Source organism: Poecilia reticulata, chromosome 19 (assembly GCF_904066995.2).
Source record: "Poecilia reticulata chromosome 19, P_reticulata-male-v2, whole genome shotgun sequence".
NCBI lineage: Eukaryota > Metazoa > Chordata > Actinopteri > Cyprinodontiformes > Poeciliidae > Poecilia > Poecilia reticulata.
Window position 1 is genome coordinate 11,771,113 of NC_088848.1, and position 18,002 is coordinate 11,789,114.

Sequence of the window (18,002 nt, forward strand, 5' to 3'; positions counted from 1 at the left end):
AACTGCTTAGAAAATGGTCTTGACATACATGCTAACAAAAAAAGGAAAAAAAAATCACAATAACTGCACTGTTTCAGTCTAACAAAATGCTGCACCGTCCTCCTCCTCCTCAGATGCTGGAGGGGAGTTGTTCAAGAGATGAATTTTCTTTCTGACGAAGCCATTAATCAGACATGACACACGGCCTGACGGGATCATTTGAAGACAGACTGGTATGTATTCAAAAAACAGAACTAAGCTGTCAATAAAATCCATAATTCACATTTATCCCAGGGGGGGGGGGATTTGTGTGATAAGCTGTTGATCGGTCAAAGCAACTTATGCTGCAGAATCACTGACATTAAAACACGTCACATCTTACCAACTTTAGCTCATATCAAGAGGAACTTGTCAGCCTGAATAAAGTGAGCAAAGACCAACTTAAACAAGGATTTGCAGGATCCAGTCTTCAAAGTAAGAACATTTATAAAGTTCAAGCCCAATAACTACCAAACTCATGGTAAATGGAAAAATCATTTTTAAATCTGGTTAAATATTTCGTGAAAACTTTGGATGACTGTCTGCTCACAGGGTCTCCTAAATTTGCTGTAAGGATTCCACAGAGAGCCAAGTCAAAAAATATCAGAGGGTCTTCAAATTATCTACAGCAGGGGAGATTCAAATACACAGTTTAGTTTTCTCTTCTCAGCCCGTTTCCCAGTTCTTTTCAAGCATCAGCTGTTAAACAGATTGCCTCACCATTTGACTGTAGAATAATTTGGAATACAAAGGAATTTAATGGACGACTGAATTACTGGAAGGTGCCCAACTCCATTTGCTGCAACACAACAGAGTTTAAGTGGTTTGTGTTGTGTTCTGCAATTAGTTGTCTCTTAACATTGCACTTTGCATTATGACCAAACATCTGTGCTTTATTCCAGTAGTATTGTGGTTCATTTCACTGCAGCTACACCGAGCTCTGCTCTCATAGTCTTGAGAGTATGCCTTCTCCTTTAACGTGTCCAATCAAGCCATACTTCCTGTTACAAACTTTTCTATTTAATAAGCTCATTGAGACTGAGCCCTTTGCATGCTTAGTAACATGAGGACTAAAAACATGGAACTTTCTGATGCTGATTTAACAGAAGCACAGTGGCCCGACCTGGTGCCCGCAGTTTGGCCTGGCTAGACGAGCGGGCCAGTGGAAGACTCTGGCGAAGCCGGTTCATCCGGTTGAAGCCGATGGGGATGTCGGGTTCGGACATGGTCTCCAGATTTTCAGCTGAGGCAAAAGAAACCCTGCTGGCCTGGTCTGCGAGAGCCGGCTGAGTTGGGCTGAGTCGGGTCACGCGGGGCGTACGGCTCTGAAAAACAGGAGAGGAGGAAATAATCAGTACACAGGAAAAAGGGTCGATGCTGCGTCATGATTTCAAACCTACAATAAGATGCGTCATTTTACTTTCAGAGGGAAAAGGTTTTCTCCAATAATTTTCCCAATTATCCCGTCATGAGATTGAACATTTAACATGTTGCGACCTGAGGAAGACAATGAATGGACCAAAGCATCACAAATGGTGCTGAAGAACACAAGCAAACAATGATATCAAAAAATGTATTCAAAGACAAAAAAAGACACACAAAACATTTAATCTCAAAGACAAAAATAAGACACAAATCCTGGAGATAAGATTAGAGCTGTACTGCCTGTCAGGTTAACTGAAGCGGGTTGACTCAGCGCTGCAATCAAACAGTCCATTCAGAATGATCCACCCTAATGAGGAAGGGGAAAAACCCACAGAAACTGTTGGAACAATGTTTTTAAATTAAAAGAAGAACGTAGGAGCAGATAAAGGAGGCCAGAAGAGACAGCAGCAGTTATAATAAAATGTTTCACCAGCAAGAAACTAAATGGACCTAAATGAATTTCTGCGCCTGGAGTCGAACAGACCCCAGGAAATTTGCCACAAAACGCTCAGTAACCGAGTCAGCAAACATCAGCAATGTAAAGTTAATGACCTTAACTGGTAACCCAGATTTCCAGTGATATTTCACCTGTCTAATCTGAACCCTTGGGAGAACCTAATATTGAAGGACCTCTCATTATAGCACAACCAGACGCTTCTGCTGGCTTTTAATGAATCCTTACTGACGGACATTTTCCAGCCCAAAGAGTCCAGTAATGAGCTCCCAGAGAGCCTGGATTCACAGGCTGTCTAGCTGAGGTCTGAGATTCGTTTTCACATATGGTTTGTGGGTGTTGTTGAACTTCATGAAATTACAGCGGGGAGAGCCATGACGTTCAGACACGCGTCAGCGAGCAAACATGGAAGAGACACCAAGAATCATGCCATTAAAAGCATAAAACGTAGATCCTAGCGTAGCGCTGCTAAACACCTCTGAGGGATTCCCTAGTTCCACTTAAATAGAGATCAGAAAAACACATCTGTTAACAGTAACAGACGGCATGACTGAATTATATGAGCCACCTCTCGCATGTTTGGAGAGCTAAGGTTTCAGAACAGGTTCGAGAGCCATATGCACACCTTCTGCTTTCAGTCATACACGACATGAGCTACTGAAGGAAAGCGAACACAGCAACTGGAAATCATTAAGTTTCTATTTAGTGAACTGTGTAGAAGAGGAGGAGCAGATAAAGGTTTGAGACAGAGCTCACCCAACCGTAAGGACACTAGAGAATTTAAGAAAGAGGGAGAATAAACTGTGAAATGAAGTAATGAAAATTAGGCATCGCATTCTTCAGTTTATATTCAATTACACGTGTACTTTCTGTTAGATTTGCTCCAACTCTCTTTCAGTGATTCTTGAGAATAGGGACAAAATGGGTTTTAATTTTCCCATAATTTTTTTTTGTTATTTCTCAACCTTATGTATGCAAATATGACAAATAGTGTTTTAGAAATGTAAAGATGCTAAGGTACAGGATCCCAGTTGCAACATTTTAAATAAATAAAATACATGTTTAATCAACCTGACCAAGAACTTTGTCATCACCATCTGACAAAAATAAATAAAAAATAATTTTTAATGACCCTAATAGTGATATTTTTATTCATTTTGCAGACAAATGCTTCTCAAGAAACAAAATAAATATTATTTTAAAAAAAAAACAACAAAAGTCCATCTGACGGAGTTGACACTGCATGATGGAGTTGACACAGAACTGAAGGTGGTGACAAACTAGTGAGTAAAATGGAAAAACTTGGTACATATGAAGTAATGCAATTTATGTAAAATACATTAAAATGAATTAATTGCACATTTAAGTGAGATTTGACAACAATTTCACTGAAAGAGTCAGGAAAAACTCTGATGGAGTTGACATCTGACAGTTGACAAAAAGCCAAACTACCTCAATTTATATGTTATTCTGAAGGAGGCCATGTTGTAGTTCATCAGTTTCATGAAATCTTTACAGTAAACTAAAATGAAGCTTTTATTTCACAAAATTTCATCAAAGTTTTGTAAATTGTCAGTTATGGAGTTGACGCATCATGGTTGTGACAAACAACTTAGGAATAAAAAGAAGAAAAAACTAAAGAATAACATAAGCTAACCAGAGCTAACTAGCCCTCTCAGCAAAGGAAGAGAAAGGAAGAGGTCATGGGGTCCTCAGAAGTTCTGGTGCCCCCCAATAATGCCTGATTTTTTTTTACATTCTTTTCATGTCTGACGGTGTTGACAAAAACTTGGGACAAATTTCAATGGAGTTGGAAAATATATATAAAAAAAAAATTTTATTCAATTTATTGATACCTTTATAATTATTTATACGACTATGTATACTTAATTGTCATAATATATAATTTTTGTATTTCTTTAATTGTTTTAAACTATTATAATGTATTGAGTTCTGCTCCTGGACAAGGGCTTTTACAGGCATCATCCACAGACTACAGTGTTTAAAATAAAATAATATTCAGCAACTACCAGGAAAATGTACATTGTTGTGCTCACATGACCCAGGTTGGTTTAGTCAGATATTTGAAAAAATTATATTTTATTCAAATTTTGTGCCTTATCCATAGGACCTGTTTTGTCCCTATTCTCAAGAATCACTGCTTTAAGTTGAGTTTTAAGGAGAGTAATCCGTTAGTTAAACTCACTGAGTTTTACACCATCAGTAAAACTCAGTGAACCTTCAAAAGTAAGCTATTACAACAATGTTATTTTGGTTGCAGTTAAAAGAATAATAATCAGTAGATTGTACTTGTTTTGTTTTTTTTGTTAGTTTTTTTTTTTTTTTGTAATAAACTGAAAAGCAGCGCGTAACTACAATGCAATCCAGCCAAATTAACAACTTTGATGAAAGATCCAGTGATTACCTTATTTAAATGTTTTGGTGAAATCCAACAGATTTCATTTTAAGTTTTTCTTGTGTTTTGGGGTATATGAGACAAAATCAGTCTAATGTCTTTCTAGGGCCTTTTATGGAAGAAACAGATCCATAGCATCTACTATCCAAACATATCCATTATTTATTTCACAACACTTGTTTTGTTTTCAAATGCTCAATCTTAGTATTGGTTAAAGTCCCAGGAGGACAAAATCTGCTTTGTGTTAATTTGATCTTAGAATGTTTGTTCTCTAGAATTGCGTCACTCATGGTGGAAGCATGTTGGAGTAGCTCTGCTACATTTGTTCTGATTCATTCTTTTTTAAGACTTTTGTTTATAATGGTTTTGCTGTTTGGCATTATATTTTTGGACAATTATTCTCAGTTTTTGGGTGCTGTGCAGCTGGAAGGATCTTTGCTCTTTTTTCTTTTCTTTTTAACTTTCGGACATTTATGATACATAACCATTGCATCAACAAACAATTTTTTAGCAGTTAATTAGCATCTAAAAATCTTAAGTCGTACCTGAAGTACCACCCTGGGATCCTAGAGTTAAAGAAATGAAGCATCATAGACGCAGAGCAGAACCAAAGAGCAGAGAGAGAAGGATGACTTTCAAACCGTCTCTCCTATTAATCACATCCCCCCGCTCCCACCTCCCGACTCCAACAGAGATTTGAAGAGGAGTGCCAAAAGTAAATGAGGTGGATTAGAACTGCTTGCTAACACCTGATGGTGACACCCAGGATGTAAAGGGTACAAATTAACCCAAATGTAAGACTGAAAATGTGGTTTTCTTCTATCCTCACAATTTTTCCTTCTCCAGCTCATTACCTTCAGTGCTGAAAAACCAAACTGAGGTTGGAAAATGAGCAACATCGCCAACTGCAAAGGTTATCTGATAATAATCAGTGGGGTAATAAACTTTCCTTTTCTTCCATCAGCCTGTCAGGGTGACATTGTTGGCTCAGTGTCATTGCTGTTGTCATTACCAAGAGTCCTGCAGCTGCTGTGCCAAACAGGATTATATAGAGCTCACTGCAGAGCTTCCTGTTCTGGAGTTTGTTCATTAAAGATCCAACAGTTTGACCTCATTGAGGTTCAGCCTCTTAACCTTTGAAACATTTTTTCTCTGGACTCAATACGAACTCACCAACTTTTTGGGCAGCCCAGGTTTTTAGAAGCAACACTAATGAAACAAATGTTCTAGGATATCCCTGCTTATAATAAATAGGCAATAAAAACAAATTATTATTGCAGATCTTTTATAAACGGCTCAGTCTTCAATCACAATAAGTCATACTTTGTATTTTGCAAGTGTAAATACCCCGTCTACTGAATTTAACTTGTTGAAGAAACATCAAATTAAAAAGGTACCTTTAGAATTCAAATTAAAAGAACTAAACATTTTTGAAAAATGTCCCTCCACTTCTAAATGAACCAAAAATACCAAATATTTTGTATTTTATCCAAATGCATCATCTTTTCAGAAGAGGATGCAATCAGCTAAAGCCATTCTAATAAATTCACAAAGTCCTTCATTGCATTGAAAGATGATTTTTACAGGTCCTTTTAAAGTAATAGTCCTAAAGAAAAAAAGAAAAAAAGTATAAACCTTGATTTTGGTGTTTATGGTCAGAGCTGGAGAATGGCATGAATTCTTCCATGAAAGTCTTTAGTCAGAAAAATAAAGGAAAAGATGAAACCATGATTTAACCAACATTTACATGCAGCAACGTTCCCACGAGGTCGTCCAGAACAACTGTAACAAAGAGCTATTGAATAGAAAACAGGCAGGCGGGGAGAAACTCAATAGCCTGTTGAGATCAGTTAACTGTGCTACCATTAAAAAAAAGAAAGAAAAAAGCACAATCTACACTGTAAATAATTTTTTAAACAACTTAAGTAGCATTAGTTCAAAGTTCTGCAGTTAAAAGCAATGTGAAGTTTTATACACACAATCAATTCCTGTCAATTCTGGACAGAATTTGGAGACGTTCCTACTTTCTGTAAATGTTAAATCCGTGGAGCCAGGTCAAATACACTAATCCTGATGCACAGTTTGAGGCTTTCTAAAGATCTTTAAAACCGTTTTCTCTGAACTGTGGGCTCTTTTTCCCCATTCAGTGAAGTAGCTGATCATTTTAAGAGTAACCTCTTTTGTTAGGCCACTAACTCTGAGCTCTGCAACATTCAGTTGTTGGACCAGTTATGCATCAACACCTAAAAGACAACTGAGCAAGAAACCAATTTAAATATGGTCTTTTATCACACTAGGAGGCGGTTCAATTTAAACCCTAAATTAATCCAAAATAAATTGTGAATTAACACAGTCCTGTGTTGAATTGTGTTCTGCTGATCCTTACCTCTCCCTCCAGCATCATCTTCAGCCTTTCATAACTGTATCATCACCTCTCTCTGAAGACCATCAGGCAGCTATTCAGATAAAGGATTCTCAGCAGCTAAAACAGAGGCTTGATTGAGGGAGACAGCTGTGCACAGCTGTAACATGCCAACCGCCTCCCACCGGCCACGCCCCCTGATTGAGATTTCACGGAGATTACCTCGACGTACCGTGGCATTCCTTTCCTGTGACACTAATCACAGAGCATCTGAGGCTCCAACATCAACCGGCATGTTCTGCTGTGCACCTCTGTGTCACGTCATACGAAGAGGCGTTTTGTAATGAGACGCTTGCTGTGTGATGCGAGTGGACAGGCTGAGCATCTTTACAACATCCTGAGGGAGGAAAATCAGGTGAAGGAGCCAAGCAGAAAACATGACACGTCCACACACAAGCTTCCTGATTTAGATCAGAGGTCCTCCAATTTCTGCAGAGGAGCTTTGGGTTAGTCGACTTGCTCAAGGGCACTTGTTTTTAAGTGAGAGGAGAATGTTCTTGTTCAAATTCTTTTCCAGGTATTCCTATGGGAAACTACACATGCACAGTCCTTGAACCTGTTACCGCGTTGTTGTTTAACTACCACAAATTTCACAGTATTCTATTGGGATTTTATCAAACAAACTGACATAAGGCATACTTTTGAAGACAAAGTATTTTCCAATTAAAAACGTGACAAGACTATTTAAATCCAGTCGTCTGTAACTCAGTACCTCGTGTAGTACCAACTCTCTCATCAGATCCAGCGACAGCAATTTTAAAAAAAATATATATTTGTATATTAAAGCTACAATCTTTTGCCCATGTCTTCTCTGTAAATTAGCTGAAGTTCAGTCAGATTGTATAGACGGCAATTGTCGAGACTTGCAGCTAAATTGGAATTAGGTCTGGTCTTTGACTGGACCATATGCTATGATTTAAATCACTCCATTCCAGTTCTGCTTGTCTGTTGACTTCCACTGTCTGAAGGCAAATCTCTGGTTTGGTCTCAAGTAGCAGCTCTGAGCAGGCTTCCTTCCAGGACTGCCCTATGTTTAGTTACAACCCTTTTCCAAATCAACTGACCAGCTAACCCTGTCTGCACTAAAGAGAAACATCCCTGCAGCTTGATTTTACTGCCACCGTGTCTCACTGTTAGGACGGTGAGCTCCAAGTCTTAATTTCACTCCATGCAGGCCAGGAAAAAAATACAATTAGGCTATCTTCTTCCAAATGTTTGCCGTGTCCCAGATACGTGGTGTGTCAAGGTGCAAACAGCTTCACATGGCTTTCTTTTAGCCACTCTTAGACTTGTGCATGACTAGTACAACAGTACCTTGGATCTGTGCAGCCCTTCCAGTGTTAAAAAGGGCATTTTTGCTCATTCTCTAATATATTTGTTCTCCAAACAAATGTAGTTATATTAAAAATCTAACTACTAAACAATAACTAGTCTTTTAGTCTTGAGTAGACTAAGTGTGACTTTGACCAACTCTTTCTGAAAGGATATTCTTTGAATGTTTTATTTGAAAATAATCTTTCTTACAAGTTCAACCATTGTATTGCTGTTCAACAGACCTGCCAGTTTTGGCAGATGGCAGTCGAGCGCCATTGAGTGATTCTGGCCACGTGCCTTAGCACAGTGCCAGTTGGGGAAGCCTGCAGTCTTCGGACTCTTAAGCCTTTTAGAGGAAGAAAACACTTGTGTGGTTCTTCTCGTTAGGCTGGGGAATAGAGATTTTCCACCAAGCATCATATCAACAGCCGAACAGCTCAAGGGCCGCGGCAGCAGTCATATGAACGAGTTAGAGATGATACATCTCACAGGGACGAAAACGCTGCCATTAGGGCTGAGAAGCCTTTTTTACATGGAACCTGTTCCAGTCACATCCTTTATAAAGGACACCACACGTACTGTGAACTGCTTCAAGAAGAGACAACTTGTTTAGCAAATAATGAGTTCAGTCATTTTTCATTTTTCTTAATGGATTGAAATTCAATGAAAACATGAGAGCCACCAATCAGGTTCTTCCTGACCGAGACTAATTTCCAGTTTTCTGAGGTCTGACCTCAGTTTTCTGAGGTCTGACCTCAGATTGCTGATTTTTTAAATATTGCTTAAAAATTAGCAATATTTTTAATATTGCTTAAAAATATTTTAAGCAATATTTTAATTGCTTAAAATTCATGAGAATATCATTTCATACAGGTTGAATTCCACATAAAGTGATACATTTGTGAGATTACACTTCTGAATCAATGTGAAACGTCCTAACATCTATCAGGTTTTCAGCAACTCAATAAGTTGCTAAAATAGTGAGAGCTGATAAATAAAATGAACAAAATTTTTACTAATTAACCTGCCAATCACTGGTCAAAGCCAATGACATTGGCTGATTGATCTCTGGTTGATTGTATTTATTTTTTTTAAATGCACCAAACCAAAATAGAGAACACACTATAACAGACACACACTCTTCCTGATCTCACTTTGTTGGATTTGTGTCCATAAGAAGGCAAACCCACCAGTGAGCAGACATTCCTGTGTCAACACGCTGGAGATCTAAAACATGCCCATCCAACCGGACATCACCGATACAAACACACCGTCCCGTCTCTGTGCTCCTGTCAGAGAAGAACATCAACTTGCCATGATGTTGTAATGGAGCTGAACAGATGGGATCAGATTCCCTGTTGTTGCAGCCTAAAATTTTCTCTCCCTCAACTTAGCATCAATGTAGAGCTGCTTCAAAATGTCCACTAATGCATTTCCACACTCTTGTTCACAGTGAAGAACATGAAGGATTCAGGGTTTTTTTTTTGTCAGCTTCTTTAGTAACCAATAAGTTTGGAGTTTGTGGGGAATTTTCCTGTCCCTCAACATGTCCAGGAAAATATGAGCCTCAAGCAGCATTTTAAATTCAAGAATCTACAAATCAGTCTACAAAGTCATCTGAAGTGATTGAAAAATCACAGTGAATAAAGAGTGTATGTTTTATGTAGATTCTCTTAGCAAATCCTCTCTTTTCAGTTTATTAGTAAAATATTTATCAGTGATGCGGTTAAAATGATAAAAGGTTCCTATTGCAATGCAAGTGAATTCAGAAACAGTTCTTAAAATGTGGAGATCGAGAAAAACCTAATATGAAGATATAAATGAGAGAAACTAAACAAGGATGGAGACTAAATGGAGAATCTGACTACTTTATCCTGACCACTGATCTTCTGGATCATTATCTGGTCATGTTTTCATCTACAGATTCTCTTTGATTGGTTCTGCTTGATTGTCATCAAAAGGAGCTCCGTTTTCTAATCTACCTGTACTGCACAAATGCAAAATTTGCACCTAGTAATAGTAATGAAACTTTTGGTCCTGTGATGACTTGAAGACTATCAAATCAATGTGTTTTCTTTTGTCTTAAGGAACATCTTCAGAAGCAGACTGCTACACCCCACATCATAGGAAGGAAAGATACGGCAGCTCATTCATACCAACTGATGTCTGACTGCATAACACCTACAACCCGTAACGTAGGACCAATAACTTGTTGATTTGTACTACCTATTATTGGCTCCATAACCTCATCTACGCAACTATCATTGCATTGGTGTTGTGAAATACAATAGTTTTTCAGCTAATTACAATTAACAAGGTGTAATATCACAGTTTTTTTGTTTTTTACATTGTGCATAGCTTTCAGTCTCATATCAATTTATATTTCATTGTTTTTTGTGTCCCATTTTTGCTGCTGTGACATGACTTGCCTAAATGTGGGATCAATAAAGTGTCTCAATCAATCAATTGAGATGTCTTGTCTCATGGTTAAAATTTCCCATTGACTGACTTCTGGCTTGGTGACGCTAATTATCCTAATAAAGTGAATCATTGTAAACCCAGGAGTCTGCAAGGGCCATTTATTTTTAATAACTGACTTGATTCTTATTGCTGTTCCCATCTCTCACTTCCTGCTAGACTCAGTTCCTCTCAGTTTGACCCATCCTCAGTCTAAAACAGACTATGGGCTTATTTTTAGAAAGTAAGAACACAGAGCCACTGCTGGGGTGCTTTTGAAAAGCACTAGCTGTGTCTGGAGTCATCAGCAGTAATGTCTTGAGTGGTTGGTGTCACAGCACATCATGATCCTACCCAGTGGAATGAAACAGAGGATTACAGGAAGGGTCTATGCTAATTAATACAAAGCTTCATCCTGTAATTAACGGTTTCTGCTCTGATGGAAGTGGTCTGTTTTAGGATGGCAGCACTCTCATTCAAAGAGAGGGAGATACAGTAAGAGTCAAGAGTATTGAATTATGTCAGATTGGCCATCTAGTCCACAGGTCTGAGAGCGACTAACACAACAACATGAGGGTATGTGGCTCCTTTAAGAGTGTGCGAGGGGGGAATTGTGTGTATGTGGAGAGCATTAGACAAAGCAATCTTGTGTATATATATTGTCATGGAAGCAGAGACTGATTTAGCAACAGATAGCAATAAAAACTGACTTCTTAAACAGGATGTGAAGATTTTCAGTCAGATTATCAACCACCAAAGTCTCAAGAACCAACTACCAAATTTGACTGTTAAAGGATTAATCTTTCTAATGGTCATCGACCATGGTCTTAATAATAATGCATAAAAGTACAAAAATGAACAGAATGAACCATTAGTTGGTGAGCTGGAACATTGAGATGGACGAGGGAACAGATTAAAAAAAAAAACGTCTCTAAAAATATCAAAATGTCTCATTGCTTCAAGCTGGAATTGTTTCATGATGATAAAACAAAAAAAATAAAAATAAAACATGTGAAATCCTAACTGACAGTTGATATTAAAAAAATAACACATAAAAAAGCCTTTCACAAAATCACAACAACCCCTGTGGTGTTTTGCCACTTTACACTGAAATATGTGCTACTAAATGGAACTGTAAAATAACTACTGCAAGAATAAAAGCAAGGACACAAAAGCTTATTCAAGTCAGGATTTTCTCAAGTGGTTTTCATGTGGCACCTGAAACTAAAGGTTTGAGCCTTCATGGGGTGAGCTCTTACCAATATCAGTATCAGATGTAAAGATATAATGTAGAAATTGGGGTGAATAGTTGGCAGTTTTAATTTCACCTTAGAAGAGCTTTACTAGGATTATTATCAGCTAGAGATATGGTACAAAAGACACGAAACTCAAAATAGTTCATAATGTGGAAATACCACTGTTTTTTTCTGTTACTTTAGATTTTGGGCCCGTCTTGCACCATTTAGTAAACTTTAAGAGGAGGGCAAAGGTTGAGTGCAGATCCTAGAAGTACTCCTTCAAATGTTTTGCAAGTAAGATGGCTTGCAATATTAAGTCTTAACTAAAAGACAGCCGCAAAAATATGTGGACTCTACTCTGAATTTTTATTATTAATTTAAAAAAATGAAATTAAAATAGAATAAAAAATAGTTTCTAAAACCTCCTACTATGAGTTGCCACAGCTAGCAGCTTTCCACAGTTCACAGCTGCATGCACACAGACTTGGCAGATGTGGGGTTGCCATTCGTGACGCAACTCCCGATTATCCTCAGGGAGGAAGAGAGGGAGTGGGTTTGAAACGGCCACCCCGGGGTCTACAGCCAACCTGCTCTGTCATCCTAACAACTGCCACCATTGTACTTGCAAACCCAAAACTTTGTATAATCTTATCTCAAAAACAGGATGCATCCTCAAACTTCTGATGGCAATTGTTGTGGTTTTATTCATAGCTGGAAAGGTGATTCCCAAACAGAGATTAAAGGCACAATAATGAGATAAAAACGCTTTACTTGTCATTTAAATTAGGATTTAAACTATCGCAGCTTGGTAAACATAAAATAACTTTATTCAGCTGCGGCACAAATTTACAGTGACAATAAGGCCTAAAAGCTCTGGATCACGTGAAACGGTACTGTAATGACGGTCTCCAAAAGACAAAGTCCTTCTTGTCATCACTTTTGAGAAGCAAAGTATTTTAATCCTGAATGATTAAAATACTTACAGCAGTAAAAAGTGCTGTGTCACTTTTTACTGCAACAAGCAGAATTAAAATCAAACAGCCGCCTCCTTCAGGGTTTACTCTAACATGAAGAAGACTGGTGAATAAGCAGAATACTGGTGATGCCTTCCCTTATCCGAGCCCACAGTTTTGTAAATTCCTCTAAATTGAATACGCAGGCGAAGACAGAAGACAATAGGCTGTGATTACTTCAGCCACTCCAGACGGAAAGAATAGAGATGTTAAAAATGGAGCACTAATGTTTGCCCAAGTGCGGCTGGGAGAGAAGAAAGGGAGAGAATTATGCAGCACTTTGCTCTATTGTGTCTTTGACGCTGTCAGCAGCAGTTACAGGCGCCTGTTTGAATCTGCTCACCCCTGTGGACAAGCTGACAATCCCCACCGCTCGCCTCAGGATGCAGGGGAACACGTGAGTGCGAGTCTTAAAACGCTCTTGCAATATTTGCATAATCCATCCACCTTCAGTTTCCATGGCCACTGCAGGTCCATGTATGCATTAACGTGAGCGCACAGTCGTTACGGCACAGCCGTTTGATAACGTATGTGTTTGTGCACAAAAAGCGCCATCACCGTTTGTGTGCATTTAGTGAGCCAGAGAAGCAGAGTAACATCAAAAGGAAAATAACCGGGGACTATTTATTAAACAGACGCACACCCTCACCCACATGAGCTCAGCGGTGCTCTGCTGCAGGGGTTTCTATTGAATCAGTAAGAAGGAGAGACTCCCCAGCTCTCAGGGAGGAAGGAGAGTGATAACCAAACCTAAATGAGCTGCAGACCAGCAACAGAGGGGGGGAGTGGGGTGTGGACACTGGAAAAATGACAGCATAAGCTATTGTGACCAGCTGAAGGTAAACAGAAATCTGCCACTGTACATAACAGAGGGGTAAGAAAATACCTCTGACTAAAGCCATGCATTGATTCTGTGCATATTCAAGCAACACTCGCTCCATTTTTGCCCATCCTTTGTGCCCACAGTCTACTCTTCTCTCAGTGTCTGACTCACAAAGCAAATAGCACCAATAAGGGCAGTGAAAACGACCATTTTGCACTCTTTTCTCATTAGATCCAAGCCCTCGTTACCTCAGATTTAAGATATTACACCACAATCACATTGTTTTGCACAAGTATCTCAAGACTTAAGAACCGAGGTAAGAACATCTCACTGCATCAAGGAGGAATTAGGTTTACAGTGGCATTAAAACAAAACAAAAAAAAAGGTTCCATGGAATATTTAAAGACCAGCTGAAGCCCAAACCAACTTTTTATGGAGATTATCTCTGTAAATTTGAGCTGGGCCCTACAGTCTCTCGAAACAAATGCTCTTGCCCCTAATTAGGGCGCTCTAGGGAAGAGCAGGTTACGGGTGGCATATTTTGCATTTTTGTGCAAATTTGCTTAACGCTGCAATATTTGGCCTCAAACCATGTAAGTGAACCGTAGTTACTGCAGTCAAATGTTCCATATTGGTCACAACTGTACAGCTTGGTTCATGTCTGTCACGGCCCTGCATTTGGGTATAAAACCATCTCACTCAGACACGCCTCATAGCGAGTCAGTAGTTGGCATTTTGAGTGTGGCTCAGCATTGATCGAAGGGCTTTTTCAGCTTTTCACTCGTGATTCATTTTCATTGTGAACACAAAGTGGAATGTGGCTTCTCTCTACTCCGACTGCTGGCGGTTTCACTACAAGACGAGTGTGTGAGACCGATTGCAGAGCTTAGGAAGCAGGAAGGGAACTTGCTGCTTGCTCAGTCAGAACGGGTGCTTTATGTGTCATCACCAAAGTCTCCAATAACACAAAAACATTCTTAGAGTTGTTGCTGGTTGCTTTTTTGGAAAAATAAATGTTGCTAAAGGGATCCGTTCTTCCTGACCGCAGCCCTATGCTTAACCCAGTATCCACTGGCTCCGTTGATGGAAGTTGTTACGTTTTGAAAATTTGTAAAACTTTACCAGACTAAGTTTTATATATGGTTCTGACAGTTTTCATTGTAATGTGCTAGACATTTGAGTAATTAAAAAAAAACAAAAAAAAAAAACATTCCTACTGACAATGTTTAGTTAAAACTAATCAAGGAAATTCAGGAACAGAAGACTTGGTTTCTTTGATTTATTTCTGAATAACAAATCTTTAGTAACAAGGTCAGATACTTCACTTAAAAAAAAAAGATAAATTATTCTTTTCTCTTTTTGTAAGACCAGCAGCACAATTGGTTGCTTTGTCCACACTTGGCCTAGCAGCATGTTATAAACAGTGCCGGTCTTCCAGAATCAAGCTTTTGCTCTGGCTCCAATCTAAATACATTTCCATAACTATGGGCATCACACTAAATACATGCATAATACATTTCAACATGGAAAAACTGCATCAGTGTAAAAAGAGGCAATCTGTTGGTTTGAGAAGCAAACGTTTCTTTGCGGGGGATGGAGATAAGGATTTCCAAACTCTGATTTGCTCACTTTACATTCAAACCCTGCTTGGTGAATCAGGTTTTTAGCATAGAGGAGCCTTTTACTTCTCTGCTTATAATTCTCAGAGCTTAATAATAAAAAAATTAATTCTGTGCTTATTCTACTTACTCCATAGAGCAGAATATATATCAAAAGACTGGATACTGTCTGCTAAATTTAGAAGTGACTTAATTGCATAAAACATCAAATTTTTACAAAGCTTAAAATTTAGATGACTTGTGTGTCTGCAGAAAACATTCAAATTGTATTCACAAATTTGCGATTTCCAAATACATCCCCTACACATAAATATATGGCAGAAGATTTAGAAAATGTCTGAACAGATTTTTATCAGATTGTGCCACTTTGATAACTTCTGCAAAGAACAATCAACACTTAATATATTATCAGGGATATGTTGTAATCATGACAATGTCAAATGGTTTTACAAACTTACATTTTTCTGTAAGTTTAATAACAGTTAACTGGAACTAAATCGAAATGTGAGGAGCTGAACAATGAATTAATCTTATCAAAAAAAGAAGAAAACAACTATTAATCTAGCCTTTTGCAAACCACTCTGGATGAAAACATCAAGAGCAAGGTATGAGTTTACTTAAGATAACCATTTTATTTATGGAGATTTGTTTTTGGAAACAAATTCTACAGAAACTCATATGTATGTAGTGTGATATGTCACACTATATTTTATGAATAACATATACAAATCCAATTGAAGGCACCCAAGAGGGATCCTAATAAAATTTTTTGAACAACCTCAACTGCTCCCTTTCAAAGCAGAGAAGCTCTACTGTGAGCATCTGTGAAGCGCATCTTAGGGTGACCCAGCCGCCCAAACAGGAATCTCCATTCAGTCACTTGAGGTCACATTGTGATTATCCATATCTTCTGACCATAGATAACAGCAAAGATGGACAGCAAAAGTCAAGAGTTTTACTTGTTGGTTCAGTCGTTTCTTCACTCAGCTGATCAACACAGTGGTGCAGATGATGTATATATATTCATTGCCTGCTCCCTCCCATCAGTAATCATGAACAACACTGCAAGATACTTAGAACTTTTCAGCGTGAGGCAAAATCTGACCCCTAATCTGGAAAGAACAGTCCAACTGGTTGCAAGCCATGACTTGAGCAGTTCTGGCCTTCCATCCCTACACCGCCCTTCTGTTGCTGGTTAAGATATTTAAGAACCGAAGGACAACCAGTTGACATTTTGATTTAAAAGTAGAGGATAACAAAACAACGGTCATAATTTACTTGCTGTGGTGGTCTGTCAAGTTTTAGTCATTCATAATGTAATCCCATTACGTCAACCACATGTGGTAAAGCAACTGTACAGAATGTTGATCCAAAATCATTATCGGAACAACAATACTGCAACAACAAGTACTGCTTGTATTCAATATTGTGTCATATGCATGTTCAGCATGTGCTGTTGGGTAGACTTCTGCCTACCTAAGTTGTATAAACTTTGAAAAAGGTTGATATTTTAGAGCTGCAGTGAGGTTCAAGCTGAAGGGGAGAAATAAGAGGTTATACAGCACAAACAGAGGATGGTGGTTTGATACATTCACTGTTGGCTTTGGATTTATTCTCTCTGCCTTATCCTTTGACATTTTAATGCTAGTTCCAGCAAACATTTTACATCCCATTTAATCCCAAAGCAGCAGTTTTTCCTTTTTGTTCCATCACAGAAAATCCTTCAGCAGAGTTTATATCCGCCATGTCAGCAGAAGCTCTGCGAGAAGCATTTAGGCATCTAGTCATTTTACGGTTAAAGAGAGCTGCAGTAAGCCCGTATGATAGCAGGTGCTGTACAACATCGCACGAAGGTGGAGCCATTTATGAATTACAGATCTGTGTATGTCTTTGCAGACATTGGCCAACTTGCTGCTCTGAAAGGAGACAAGGATTTCAGGAAAGCTATACAATTAAAATCTTTTTTTTAGGCATCAAGTGTAACTGGGAACCACCAAACTTGCCGTTTTTGACAGCTAGTTTAAAAATATTTCCAATAGAAATATTTTAATGGCTATATTGTTGGATGCAAAGCTCATACTACAACAAATCTTCATCCGATTTTGACTGATCTAATGAAATCCTTAGTGTGTGAAGCTAAAACCACTTCCAGTGTAGCACAAAAATCTTAATGTTTTAGATAAACTCATCACATATTTTTACAGCATTTCCATGCCAATCTTGCCAGTCATTGCTATAATTTGCTGCCCATCTCAGTGGTGGAACTCAATGAGGCCACACTCTGAGAAGCATGGAAGTGATTCAAAGATCCTGGATGCAGACCATGTGTTTGTAGCAGAGTGGGCGTGAAGTTGGCTTCAACTCAACTCATCCCGTCTCCCACATTTTCTGTCAATGACTAAACTGTGTAATTGAGTCAAGATTGCATTAAAATTAGCAATGAAAGGATGAGGGCATGAATAACTTCTTCCCGCTGACTGACGTTCACAGCTGTCTCCATTTATGCTCTTGGGGCGGCACAGAGCTCATCCTTAGCTAATCAAACCCCAAGTGTAATTACCCCGAGGGCTAAACACCTTCAAACTCGCAAATGAGACACATTGAATGCAACTTTACACCTTTAATGTGCTAGAAATATGATGGATGCACAGCAGATGCAGACTGCATCTAAAGGCATTAATTTATAATTCAGTTGGGTGAAATGTCAGATGAAATTTAGGATGCATCAAGACTAGGGCTGACTCTGCAAATCAGTTTTTAACCCAATTAATCAACTGTTAATCAAAGCAAATTTTTCTGGAAA

At 38.5% G+C, this 18,002-nt stretch overlaps 1 protein-coding gene across 12 annotated transcripts in view; it reads right to left on the reverse strand.

Annotated features, from left to right (window-relative positions):
• LOC103481608 (SRC kinase signaling inhibitor 1) overlaps positions 1 to 18,002 on the reverse strand; it is a 100,532-nt gene that overhangs the window by 34,720 nt on the left and 47,810 nt on the right. For all 12 annotated transcript variants that reach the window (XM_081600963.1, XM_017310820.2, XM_017310821.2 and 9 more), the window contains one exon: positions 1,142 to 1,343. In XM_081600963.1, coding sequence (XP_081457089.1) covers positions 1,142 to 1,343 — 202 coding nt within the window. The remainder of the gene's footprint in view (positions 1 to 1,141; positions 1,344 to 18,002) is intronic.